At 37.4% G+C, this 14,512-nt stretch overlaps 1 protein-coding gene across 1 annotated transcript in view; it reads left to right on the plus strand.

Annotated features, from left to right (window-relative positions):
- The window catches only part of RFTN1 (raftlin, lipid raft linker 1), a gene marked incomplete at its 3' end in the record, with an annotated part of 81,542 nt that overhangs the window by 42,964 nt on the left and 24,066 nt on the right, over positions 1 to 14,512 (plus strand). Inside the window, exon 4 of the mRNA XM_009703320.1 lies at positions 13,598 to 14,021. Coding sequence (XP_009701622.1) covers positions 13,598 to 14,021 — 424 coding nt within the window. The remainder of the gene's footprint in view (positions 1 to 13,597; positions 14,022 to 14,512) is intronic.

Below are 14,512 nucleotides of genomic sequence, written 5' to 3' on the forward strand. Positions count from 1 at the left end.
GTTAGCGGTTAGAGATGGTGCTGGTAACCTAAATCCCTTTGTCTTCCAGAATAATGTTGCTTTCAATAAACTTTTGTATATACTGGGGAATTTGAAGAGAACCTGGCAATTCTTTATTTGTTACCTTCTTTTTAAAATTATTTTTGATACTGTAATATTCTGCCAGACTGGAAAGTAGCAGGTTATGTCCATTTTAGTGAAGATGGATTCATTGTGCATGTTTCAAATTTTGCAGCATCTGTTATGTCCTGTTGCATGTTATAAAAACTAGCATTAAATACTATATTTGCTTAGCCACATGGTGTAAGAGTAGTGTGAGTAGGCATACTCCCTTAGCATTAATCCATCTTGCAATGATAATAGTTAAGAAAATTTGTGCAACAAATTTCAGCACAGGCTCTATGAACTTAATAGAGACTCAGCTCGACAGACTACACTCATGTTCAATCGTTCCTTTTTACTCTGAATCATAAAAACTGGATTAAAAGTAATACGGCTATGACTATCTGATCATCGTCATCGTACTTAAAGATATATAGATTTTGGTATCAGAACAAACTGAAGGTTTCTGAACACTTAATATTCAGAAGTTTGAGTCAGAATTTTGCTTCGGGTTTTATTGTGTTATTGCACGACTATTCTGATGCTATCTTGAATTATTTCAATATATTCACACTTAGGCAAAACCGGTGCAGTTATTGTGTATCAGTTTCAACGTGTTTGATTTTATTCTTCAGCTCTTTGAGTCAGAGTAGAAGTATAGGCTTACCTGTCACAACTGGTAGCAGAATTTTACATCATTGCAACAGAAAATTTCTTTGCATCTGTAACCTCAGAAGGAGTATGGCTAACGTGAAAACAAAATGACAATCCAGGAGTCATCTTATTTCCATAAATATCCAATTCTGAGACTCTTTAGAATGCTTTTCTAGACATAGAAATGTTTCTGCTGGTAGAAGCCATTTGATTATGGGGTTATGAAGATGCCTTTTTGAAAGATAATAATTTAAATTTTAATAGCTAAAATGTATATTTACTGTTTGTCTGTAGGCTGAGTATGTCGCTCATCCTCAGATGTTATTTGATGTAGAGGAATTTGAAGTTCTTTGAAGCTGTTTCTGTCAAGTGTGTGCTGTGTCACTGTCTATATCTGATTAAACACATAGTGAATGTCTCAACACTTTTATGTAAATCTAACTCAGGAAACAGGACTTGTTTGGGAGTAGGAATTAATTGTCATATTAAATAATTTGTCTGAGCAACAAAAATGTCCATTGCTTTTAAGGGCATATAAAACAGATGTTTACAAACAAAATAAATGAAAAATAAAGGACGTTCTTCAAAGAAAGTAGTAACAAAAAGCTGTTAGAGAGGACAATTTCTTACTTTCAAAAAAGAACAACCCTGTAATTCTTCCCAAACTGTGGAATACAATTGAAGCTAATAAAGTGTTGTAATTGAATAGGCAAATCCTTGATCACAGAGCTTTTCATAAGAGGCTTTTAGCACAGGTTTACCATCTTACTGCATTGTAAATTACTGCATTAAAAAAAACCCAAATCCCAAATAGAGTAGCCGTATTTGCAAAACAAAATAACAAGTCAAAATTTTCTCCAACTGTGAAATTAGTAGAAACAAATTCCTCTACCCTGAGAAAATGAATTTTATTAATTTTATTATGCACTGCTGAGCAAGTATTGTTTACATGGAGTTTGAACAAGGATGCAATTTTAATAACTTCTTTTCTCAATTGACACTTTGTTGTGTTGAAAAGTTATGTCATATTGAATATTAAGTGCTTGCTTCTGGCAAACACAAAACAGTTTTGCAATGGCATGCAGCGTAGGTAATATCTTTGCTCTTCTTCTATAACTCCATATAAATGTTTAAGAGTAATAAAGTAGAAGCAAGGAAGTTATTTCACCTGGAGAATACTTCTCGCTCACTGAAACAAAGTGCCTCAATACAATGTTAACTATGAAACATTTAAGAAATGCCAAAGAAGACTTTCTGGTCAAACCAGTGTTGTGTTGCTGAGATCCTTCTGCACTTCGGGACTCTGTCCCAATTCTCTACACTCTTCTGTACATTTTTGCCACCACTGTGGTTTCCAGCCACGGTAAGAGCCATGGAAGACAGGAGACAGTTAAATATTGGAGACCTAATGTTGCATAGGGTATGTACGTTAAAATCATGTTGACATCGCCATGTAGATCTAGTGCGGCTCAACCTGTCCTAAAGAGCTCAAACAGTCCCATGGTGTCTTTGTCATGTAGTTCCTGGGCAGTGAAAGAAGTAACTTACCCGTTGTGTACATACCTTACTGCTGTATTGGTATTAGCACTCTTGTCTTCAGGTCTTAGGCAAAACAGAGATTAAAGATTTGCTCAACTGCTTTTTAATAAGCAAAGCTAACTTCTGAACTTCTGATCACTGTGGCTGAGATCATTCTCAAGTTGTTGCAAGTCAGAGATGTTACTTCTAAGATACTGTATTTTGTAATACTTTGACTTGTCTCATGTAAAATAGGGTAGCCGTTAATTATTTCCTTAGTTGCTCTTTATTTCTGTGTATCCTGTTACCATTTTTTTCATCTGACAGTGTTTTGAATCTGCTGAGACAAGTAAGGGAAGGAGAAGCTAGGCTGACATCCCAAGAAAAGAGTTATTTTGGATATGCAGTCATATATGAATGCCAAATATGTTTCTCATGACCTTTGTTTTCCACATCAGTCTAAGTTACATGCTCTAGAAGAACTGTAACAGGCAGAAGGTTTTACTCCTATATTCGCCTCTTCGTGGTGCGGTGTTGGTGAAAGGTTAGGAAATAGAGGATAGCTTCTGTACCATTTCTTCTCAGTTCTGACTTTTTAAAATTTAGGAAGCATGTCTTTATATCCATGGTTGCCTGCTTAATAATGCTCTGTCAGAAGGAAATTCTTGTGTGTTGACTTTTTTTCAGTTTGACTCCATTGCAGAGTTCATATTTCTTGTCCCTGCGGACTCATTATTCTTCCCTGGGGAAGTACGATAAGCACGGAAAAGTGTGGTTTAAAAATGCTGCAACTTCACTGAAATCCAAATGCAGGCATCTTCCTTTTGTGTTTTTGACTAGACGAGGACCTCTCCCTGCTGGTCTGTCCTTACTTGACTCGGAAATGAGTCAGATTTCTTCCGACAAACCTAAGGCCAAATGGATGAATAATTGGTTTTGCATTTTCAGAAGTGGACCAGTTCAGCTTGAAACCTGACTGCCATCTTGAAAAACCTATGTAATGCTTATCCTGCAATGAAATCTGCCATATGAGAGAGTGTTTGTCAAATTTGCTCATTGCTGTTCCCTCTGTTCATAGTCTTGGTGAAGTTCAGTGAGCATACAAGTGCCATCACCAGCACAAGCTCAAAAGCTGCCAGTAACATGTCACGCCCTTAAGTGGTCCTCTGCATGACTTCTGTGGCCCAAAGTACCCTAGAAATAATCTTGACTCTTGCAGATGTAGTGACTTTGCCTGTAAGTTTGTTGATACTTATTTTCAAGTAAGAGCATTGCTGGGCCAAGGAAGCAATGGTACCTGTCAGAGTTAAGAGAGTGGGACCTCAGGGAGGAATATGCCAACAAAACACATTGCAAGGACACTGCCACCTGTGTACTCATTCTAGAGTTGGCACCTGAAGCAGTAACCACTAGTTCTCCCTGATACAAAGTGAAGGTGCGTAGGGAGTTGGACTATTTTGAAAGAACGACCATACAATACTAACACTTGCATATATAACTCACATTTGACATTGCTGAAAGGATCTACCATATTTGAGCCCTCTTGCCAGTTTTATGGAATATATGGTATCACCTGGTATTTACTGGAGTTTTTCTAAATGTCTTTTAAAAAAGAAAATGTTACCAGGAATAGAACTGACATGAGGAATTAGTATGTTTCAAGTGTTAGTTTACTGGAAATTAGCACTGGAAATTAATACACATTACCAAGTTTAAACTGTAGTTGAACTTCCTCAGTGTACTCCTGAAAGGTGAGACGTTTCTCGGAGAGATTCGATCCTGCTGCCCGTTACCTGCGCTCGCTCCTTTGGAGGGAGAGGCAGGCAGGAGAGTGGCTGAGTGGTTGAGTAAGGAACTGCTACATGCCCCAACCAGCCACAGGTCAGTCTCACTGTGTGTTTCTCCATATCAGTGTTTTTATCAAACTACCGAGATACTACTTTTGCTGCTCTCTTGTTTTTTCCCTCCATTCTTCTCTAGCTGTTTTGGTGTCATCAAGATAACTGCTGTCTTAGTTCATGCGCATTGTTTTCTGGAGAGTCATCTGTGTTACGGCTCTAATTGGTGAAGAATTTTTGTATTAGTATTGCTGTTAAAAGACAGGTTAATTCTCCGGCTTCTCTTAAGTTCCTAGGTAGAACCAGGGTTGGAGTATTTAGGAGGACTTCTCTTCCTCCTATAAAATAAAACGTGAATGCCTATATGAATTCGCAAGAGCTTTTTAAATCTTTTCCATAGATGTTCCTAGTCAAGGGAGTGATTCAGCTCAGGCTTGGCTCTGCACTTATTTCCTATATATTTACTCACACCAGAATGGACATTTGTCTTACATGATCAAAACAAGGGACCTCACATATCCATATAGTGTATGAAAGTGATATTAAATGACTTTGAACTCTCAACTGCTGAATTTTGAAACTCTCTTCAGTATCTAACTATGAAACAGCAAGAAGATGAGAAATGTGTCATAGGACAAATTTGTCCATGGTAATATATACTTTTTATATATGTAATTATTTGTGTTTGTAACAGTATGACAAGCAAATGAGAAGACAAAATTCTGCAATTTCCTAGAAAAACTGAATGTGAAAATTACTAATCTTGTAATTTTTTTTTACTTATGATTGCTGAGAAAAATCTTGGGTTGTATATAGCTGTTCCAGTATTTCTCACATTCTTGTCTCTTTTTGTTTGTCATTTCTACTTCTTCATCTCTTAATCTTTGCACTGAGATTTTTTTAGAAGGAGCAAAGAGATGCAGCTTTTGTGTTCTGAAGAGCACTAGACTATTGGTGGATTTCTTGACTTTTGCTGCGGTCTTACAAGGATCTCTTCCATGAAGTCTCTGATTGCTGTGTTGGTGCCAGGGTTCCTTAGATGGTTATTATAATCCTGAGTATTATTCTTTACTTTAGGTGTGTTTTAGCTGGCCTGTTCAGAAATTTCCCACAGGGTATACAGTCAAAAGAGGTGGCAGTAAAAGATAGAAGGGGGGGAAAATTGAGTCTTTAATATTACTCAGAGGATTGTTCTTCAAATGAATAAGCAGTTCAAATTTACTTCTGTGGCTAGAAAATGACCCCTCTAGAGTACTGTTTATTACATAGGATTACTTATCTAGATGTGATCTCAACCTCTTCTAAAATAATTTCCATCCTTAAAACAAACCCCAAAAATCCCACCCCAGAACCTTCACTCTCCAGAGTATTTGCAAAAGAACAATACAACATTTGTTTCTTTAGCGCATTGTAATGAAAACCATTGCTGAGCACTTAGCTGACTGCTTTGTTTTCTGCATGTTTCCAGTGCAAACAGAGTGCTTATTTTAAGTATTTGGATCTTAGAAGCAGATACGGTGATGAAGCAGAAGTTGAAACTCAACATGAATAGTTCAGCTGTTTATGATCTGCTGTGATAATATTTATTAAAGTGCATTTTGTTAACATTTTGTAAGTGTATATATAATAAGAGATGGTAAAAAATAGCATATACTGTATTTTAAACAGCCTGGTGTGAAGGGAAACATCTGTTCCTGGTTAAGCTTCTTTCAACTTGTGTTCTTTTGACTAAGCCCTGTAAGAGTGGTGTTGATATATATCTTCCATGAACATTGCAAAACTATTTTCAGGACTCTCCCAGGAGCCTGGTTGTGCTTTTATAATCCTTTGCCCCCAGCAGCTTTCAGAGCCATCCTCTTGACCAAGATAAAAATAGATGTTATAAAGTATGTAGTTGCTGTTTTTAATGATCCCACTTCTGTCTGGTGGGAAAAATAACTTTTTTTTTTTTTAAATAACAATAAATATGATAATATTTTATACTGTACCTAAATAAAATAAGGGCGAATTGTTCAAATTGTAATTTTGGCTATGAGTGACAGATGGCTTGATGAAACAATGCGATTTTAAAGAAATACTGCTTGGTTTATATAAGGATAAAAGAAAGTGTTCTCTGCAAATTAAATGTAAAGTCTGTAAGTTTGAGACTGAATTCTTAATTTTTAAAATATTCTTGTCGTCCTGAACTTTTGATTTTTTTTTTGTTTTCATTGCTTAGGACAGAGATGGACTAAACTCATGTCCCAGTTTTGAGTCCCGTTAGTGCTAGTTGATCCTGGTTTCTCACCTTCTACAAAGAACACTGAATTGGTTTCATCCAACTAAAATGGTTGTTAGAATCAACACTCTACCATCCATCTCTGTGAATCTTTATTTTCCCCTTACTTCTGTTCACCCATTAGTGTAGGAGTTTCTCTTGAAAGAGTCATGCACGAGGCATTGTCTGCATTTTGAAAATGCCTGTTCTCTAGAGCAACCGCTTGGGACAGTTTCTACAGACTTTTTTTGATAGTTATATCAAATATTTGGATTGAGTGAGCATAGCTGGCTGTCCGTAGCAGTTTATCCCAGGTCTAAAACAACTTTTAGGGAATAAATCTTAAATGATGTGGATAAATTCAGGATTTCTTTTCAGAGTTTAGGGAAAGGATGGGAGGATGCTGGTATGTTACATGGCTTTTGGGCAGGTATCCCGGTCACTGAACCTTTGTAGCCTGTGTCCAACAATGTTCGCCCTTTGCCAGCTCTGTGAAGGAACAGATGCTGAAATAAGATAATAATTTGAGAAGAATCATCGCACCCAAGACCACAGAAGATGAGACAGTGTGGTTTCAAGAGCTGTCATCTAGCGAGTTATGCTGAAAGGAACAACTGTACATGCACCAGGCTGCATTACATGTTTAGTATGGTTATGTTGTTCTCAGGAATGACTGTACAGCTAACACAAACTGAAGAGGAATTTCAAGTTGTTACTCTCGTCTCTGCCTTGGCTCCAGTAGCAGGAGACATATAACTTGCTGTAACTTGATATCTCTTGGCAGCACCGTCTTAAGAGCCTATCTTCTGTTTTATTCAGCATAGCAGTAAGTTGCAGTAGCTTCTTGCTTCACTACATTTCTCCTTGTCCTTTTTGTAGCTTTCAGGGCCCTTTTGCAGAGGCTACTACCAATAAGCATGTTGAAAAACTGCAAAGCTTGCTTGCTTGCTTTTGCCTGTTCAGTGCCTTGTTATGCTCTACCACAAATGCAATGAGAGCTTAAAGTGTCCAGTCAATGGTTCTGTTGAGTGGGCTGTGTACTGCAAAGGTGGAAGGTTTTTGTTTCTTCAAGAAACTGATTAGATTTTAGCTTTTGGGTTTGGTTTTGGACTCTGTTATCTTCTCTTGGATCTGTCAGCTTCATTCTAGTAGTCTTATCTAAAGTTCCCGAATGGTAAAATTCTGCTCAAGGTTCTCATTGGAAATATCAATACAAACACTGTCAATAACACTGCTTAAAGGATGACTCTGTGATTTGGGATTATAGTAACAGTTTTCAAGGTATCCCTCCAGTGTTTTATCCTTGATGGCCTATTTTCATGTAATTGACAGTGAAAATACTTGGTAATTTGAAAGCCTGAATGCAGACTGGGGTTTGACTTTCTAAAAGCTACATTTGTATTTGCTTATATTTATATGAACATGAACTATCTATCTCAAATTCAGAACTGGTGAATGTAAACTGGAAAAGGTTAAAAATGCATGGCAAGTACAGGCTTAAATGAGAAAGCATCCTGGTCAGAAAGGTTGCTTGGTTTGGAAATCTGCAAGTAGTGAAACAGAGTCTCAGAGTAACACGACAGAAATAATTAGCAGTTGCTGCTTGGCTGTTTGATTAGTAGAATTATCTTTTTTGTAATGTACCGTTAAAGAGGCAAAAATGCCAAAGTTGCAGAAATTTTGAGTTGTTTAGAAAGAACTAAACCCCTCCTTTGGCATATTAGCTAAGCTTAGCTGGTTTTAAAACAAGCAGTAAACTCTTGATGACTGTTGCTGCCTTCTCAGGAAGGAGCATGTGAGACCCACAACTGGTTTTAAAATAAGCAGTAAACTCTTGATGACTGTTGCTGTCTTCTCAGGAAGGAGCATGTGAGACCCACAGAAAATATCAGCGGCAAACTAAAAGCCTGTCTTAATTTAAACATCTGTTTTCAGAAATGAACAAACTAGAAGGAGGATGTGCAGTATTTGTGATGAAACATGTGCTACTAAATATTAATGAAGGAGGACATAGTTGGACGACTGTAGTCTTGAACATCCCTTTCCAGTTCCAACTCCTGGCATGCAGTACATAGCATTCTCCTCAAACCACACGATCATGTTCTTTGCATGAAGATCACTGCTGCTGTGTCTGTTGTCAAAGGAGATTTGCTTGAATCCTAAAAGGAAGGTAGAAAAATACAGTGGTCTTCGTTTCTGGTGTGCATTTTGAGATCTAATGCCTCTGACGTTGTTCTTTTAAAAACTACCACCAAATAAACAGACAGACAGACAAGCGTTTCTTTTATTGGCTGAGACAGTTTATGCTTGGTTTAAACAGATAGCTCTGAGCAAAATTAACCAGCAATTGTTTCAAAGGCCATGTGTTTGGCCATCAGTAGGGCTAAGTAGCAGTCTTTCCCTTAGTTCACTGCAGAGCTAACTCAGTGCATCTGACCATCAGAAAATCAGTTCATTGCTCCTAGAGAATGTTCTCCTTTCTCCAAGTGCATTTTTACTGTGTATGCTCTTCATAAATTGTTTCTATGCAGTCCCCTTTACTGGGTTGCTACGACATTCTTTCACTGCTTTGTTATATCATGAACCATATAGCGAACCTATTAATGAAATTTTCAGTCCTAATGCCTAGGTTTTGAAGGGTTTTTTTTCCAGACCATCAGGAAGTGTAAGCCTTGAGATCATTTAGAACTGCTGTAAACTGGAGTGCGCTGATGACATTAGCAAAACTGCCTTTCCTCTGGATGCATCCCAAAAATGTCCAGCTCCTGGCATACAAGAGTTGAGAGAAATTCCTAACATTTGTCTTATTAAATCATTTGTTTGAAAATACTTATCCAAGAGAGAGATCCTCATTATTAAATTGCTGTGCATTATTTCCCATGTTTATTGATGTGGGTGGAATACTAACCTGAGCTTGCGGGAAGTGTTTGATTTGCTGTGTGCCACCCCATGGGAGAAATGTACAGAATCTTCCTGTAAGCAATTACCGAAGCTGACAAAAGTGTGTGATTCTGTTCACCATGGGATCTATATCCATGAGTTTCTGTATTTATAAGTAGTACCATCATGCTCGCTATGAATAGGAGATTATTATGGTGCTGATAATGCAACAAGAAACGCAGGATCGCAGATGATATGTGGACTGTACAATGAACTTGCCAAGTGTGTTTATTCTAAATAGATTTGAAAAGAAAACCTGTATGTGACTGTTCAAAATGAGGTTTGAACTTGGAATCTCTGCGCTTCTTTCATGGCTGTGAGGCCTATAGTTTAAAAACAAGTAGTTTCCAGAAAAATGAATTTCATCACTCAGCCATACTGTTGCCAGGTGTGGTTTTACAGATCTTTAAATTGGACTGTCAGCCATTTTCTAATTAGGTAGGGAGCCTTCAAGGGAACCAGAAGTATTTAAAAAGATGGGACATAAATTTGCTACATCAACATAAGGTTTCGAGACACTGCTTTGTGCTGCTGCTGGTTCCTTTTTTGCAAATGCAGTATAAAAATAGCGGTCAGTCAGTTCTGAAGTAAACAATAACACTTCACAAATGTTAAGAATGTTAACACAAGTGCCCCAGCTAAAATTCAATTAAGGTAGTGACATTGGGGTTGGACACAGTGCTTGTTCCTATTCCTGCTAGAGTTAGTGGGAGATTTGATATTTATTTCACAGATAGCAAAGGCTAAATCTGTCATATTTTTTCCCCTCAGGGAAAATGCCAGGTTTCTAATCAAGCAAATTATAGGGATGACATTAAATTCTTTAACTGCCTTGGCCCTCTGTACACATGAAATTTCACCCTATCTTTAAGCAGGTTCTATTTTTAAACTAGCATAAATCCAATTTGTTGCAAGCCAGTTATAAATGAATTTGGATATACCCACTTGGGGTTTTATCCAGATTGAAATAAATGAGTGAAGTTCTGCTTCTGTTGTTGAATAACATCTTTTGTGATGGAGACCTGTTCTTGTATTTGTGGTTAATATCATCCAAGCAGGACTTTATGAGGCAATAGAAATGTTTCTGTTCCTATCTGGGGAAAAAAAAACCAAATTTTTTTTCATTTTAAATTTTGTTGGAATTTCCATTTAAAAAATTTCCTAAGATGTAAAGAGCAAGTAAGCAGCATATTTAAAATACACAAAAGGTCAGTAAAACAATTGAAATTAGTATGGATCACCTAATGGAAGGGCATTTTTAAGCTAGCTTTTCTTCTAATGTGGTAAGTGGTGGAGATGCAGTTGTTCTGCTTTTAATGCTTTTCCTCTCACTTAGTCATACAACATAGTATAATGAGGACCTTTGTTAGTACTCTTTGTTGGTACTCTAAAGTGTCACATAAAGACAAGTAACTGCAGTATTTATCTGATCTGGAATATGTTCTGGGTGACCCTGGCAGAGCAGCATCATGTTCTTCCTATTCAGTTCAGCTTTACCCCCACTTTCTCCCATGTGTTGCCCTCTTACTGATTCCCAGCAGCGCATCTAAGATATTTTCCCGAAAAGCTGGAACAGACATACCTGTCTGTGTGTACCAGCGCAGGATGCCTTAAAGGGTCCAAAAACCACAGCTGGCTGGCAGAAAAACCCTTCTGCTGTGTGTAGCTCCTGGGCACGACCTGTTGGGGTACTGAGGTTTGGGTTTGTTTAAGTCTGGGTTTTTGGTTTTTAGAATTCAAATATTCAATATTTCAAATACAGGAAACAGGAAATGTGAATGTATATTGGATGGCATAATTCATTCTGGCCGTGAAGGCAACTAAAATTTTGTACTATTTAAGCTCTCAACAGGATGCTGAAAAATCAAATTGTCTTTGTAGTTTGAAAATGTTCAGGCTTTATACTTTATTTATGATGAGAGCCAGCCTCTTCATGGTTCTGTGGAAAATTGGAAAGGAAGACTTTGCGTCTGCTGATCCATCACTTTGCTGTTCTGCAGCTTATATTGCACTGTTGATGTAACATTTCCTGCTAAATTGGCTTTATTGAAAATAATGAGATGCTTGTTCTCCCTTATGTAATTGTGAAAGTTTGAAATACAGGTTTAAATAAGATTTTGTATTCTGTATACTACCAATTAACTTATTGGGAAAGGGCCTTGAAGGTACAGTCTCTTTTTCTAATCTTTCTGCTAAACTATTAAGCTAATATGGCTTAGACTATCATTCAGTCCTTATAGGTCCTCCTATTTCCATTCTGAGAACAAAAACCTCAGAAGAAAAACCTCAGCATCAGGTACACCTTAAAACAAACACATTTTTTTTGAGTGAACAAAGACTGTAAAATACTGCTGCAATAGCTGTGAAAGCTGTTCTTATCCAAATCACAGCGTGGGAGAGTCTGGTATAGATTGACAAGCAGTCCTTATTGACTAGGACCAGTAAAATTACTACATACGTACTATCCTCAAGCTCTTAACAGTTGCATACTAGTTCAATTTCTATAATTAGCTGCCCTGCAGCCTACTAAACAAATGTAGTGGTGTGTCTGTAGATTAGTGATAAGAGATTAACTGAATTTGTAACTTTATCATTGACTGTATAAAAAAGTATTTGTAAGGTTACAACAGGGAATCAGGACCATTAAGCATATTATGAATGCATCTATCATTGACATTTACTTAAACCTTTCTGAGCAAGCTAGTTACGTGTTAACTTTCTTTGTAGACAGATATTCATTACATCAGGATACTGCTAGTAGTATTTTTATTTGAAGGTTGTTGTCCTCTTAGCAATGAGCTTCAGTTAAGTCAGCATCCTGTGTTCACCAGGCTAAACACCTGTGAAGGCCATTGCCTTGTTTCCTGGAGAGCTCTGTTTAAGTTTCTGTGATCACAAAATCAAGAGTTCATTTAACATGGAAAATGTAATAGCGCCTTGAAAGAGGAAGTTCTTGTTGTTGATCAGGTATCATCTGTAGGTTTGTGTGTTCAGAACAGTAACATGTTACCAGGAAGTAGATGATTCATTTAAAAAAGAAAAAATCTGGGTAGGGAAGATAAGATGCAGAAATGAGCTTCCTCTTAAATTAAAAAAAAAAGTTGTACAAAATTTCTTCCTTTTTTTCCTATTGAAAAAAGACCTGAACTGTTTCACATAAGCTGATACTAAATTAAGCCTCAGAGAATAATTAAGGCACTTTAACTCTCTGGAATTACATGGTTTGCAGAGAAGGTGAAATTATTTCTCCATTCTCAAAGCATTTCTTTTTGAAATATTTATGTGTGTTTAGACTATATTATATGAAGAGTATACATTACATGGAAATCTTTCCTTTTTGGTGGGTGATTTTGATGAACGAATCAGCAGATACTCACATGTTTTCACAGAAGTCTGGCTCTCACTGCAGCCTGGCTCTTGCTCTCCTGGGTTTGAGGAGTCTGAGGCTGGTGACTCGAATGGATGGTGCATCTGTAATGCTGGGCCTGACTAAAAGAGATTTCTGTTTCTGCTTCGTTTCAGTCCTTACTTAGTTAATTCCGGCTTTATCTAATTGTCATTACTACTAGCCCAATGCTTTTTTTTAGGATCTTTTGTGATTTGATTCCTTCATTTTCCTCCTTTACCTAAAGTGTAAAGGATTAATAATAGCACCCGTTAGTTTCCATTTTTCTTCTTAGCTCATCTCACAACCTTTTTCTGTTCCAAATTCTGTATCTTCCCAAAAGTGATGTATTAAAATAGCTTTGCTCTTACGTACTCATTATGTGAAAGTTTACCATTTGTGTCTCAATCCAAAATAGGACAAACAACAACTGTTGTTATAATGGTGCATATAACAGAGAGAATTAATAACCTTTTCCTTGCATAAATGCCATAATCACACAACTAATGGAGCAGAAGATGTAATATTACAAGTCCCTAACTTCATAAGGTTGATACTAAAACTTTTTGTGAGTAATATCACTTCTGGTAATATAGCGTAAATAAACTTTTCAAACAGACACCTTATCCGTTGTGAAGAAATATGTAGACATTTGCACTCTCTTTTTTTTTCCCCCTTTTTTCTTTTTTTCTCCACTTTCACATTATTTCAGACGGTTTAGGGAACTTCATCCTGCTTCTCCAGAATGTAACCTTTTATGTAAATATAACATGACAATTTCCTGTAGTAGTGGACAAAAGTAGCAAAATGACATGCTAGCTACCTTGAAGGGTGTTATTTTCTGTATTTCTATTTAGCTAAGACAGCTTGACAGTTAAAAATCTAATCTTCTTTGACTTGTAGATTCAAGAGGCTGCAAGTCAAGGCTTGAAATTTGTTGGAATTATACCTCAGTACCATTCCCAAAAGAACTGTCTTGTCAGCGCCTCCCCAACACCCGCCAGTAACAACTCTGTGCAATCAAGAGATAATAAAAACGTTTCAAATTGCACCGAGGATCATGCTTCTCCGGATGGCGAGAAAATAGATGGTATTAATGGATGCAATACTCCAGCACCAAGTGAGGAAAGTGCTGACCAATGTGCCACATCCAGGGAGGGCTGGAGAGGTGAAGGACAGGATACCGAAGAGCTGACTCTCAAGTCTGCGAAAGGAAATGAAGAACAGTTTCACCACACGAACCCAAGAGTAAGAGAAGCAGCAGACAAGCCGAATGGACTTGCGGAGAATGAAACACCAGTGCAATGCTTAAAACCACTTACTAGCAGTAAGTACTGTAGTGACCTCACATACATAAAGGCCAAGTTAAAATTGCCTCAGTTATGTTCCCAGCTCCTTTTGGGGTGGAGAGGCAGGGAAGACCTTCCTGCTATAATAGCAAAGAAAAGGTGCACCAAATGAACCACTTAACCTGATTTCAGCATGGTTACACAGTTCACAAGGACTAAGCATAAGTCAGATGGCAAATGAAGAGATAACATAAGTGGGTGCAACTTTGTTATGGCCCATTTGCATGCCTGAGTATAAAGACTTTCCTCTGCTGTTCAGCTGAATTGGTTCATTTCTGTATTTGTTGCGATACCCTGAGACCTCTTGATCTTTGTATCCTTTCTGTCAATTTGAATAAAAAGCCCTGCTAATCTGCCTGACAAGGTTTTGCAGCGATAGAAGGAATAAGTCACAAAACTTTATCACAATTAGCCCCTTTGTAGCAGGTGAACAGATTGGTGAAATGAAACCACATCAGGAACAGCCGGA

The sequence above is a fragment of the Cariama cristata genome, unplaced genomic scaffold (genome assembly GCF_000690535.1).
Source record: "Cariama cristata isolate BGI_N322 unplaced genomic scaffold, ASM69053v1 scaffold6327, whole genome shotgun sequence".
Taxonomy (NCBI): domain Eukaryota; kingdom Metazoa; phylum Chordata; class Aves; order Cariamiformes; family Cariamidae; genus Cariama; species Cariama cristata.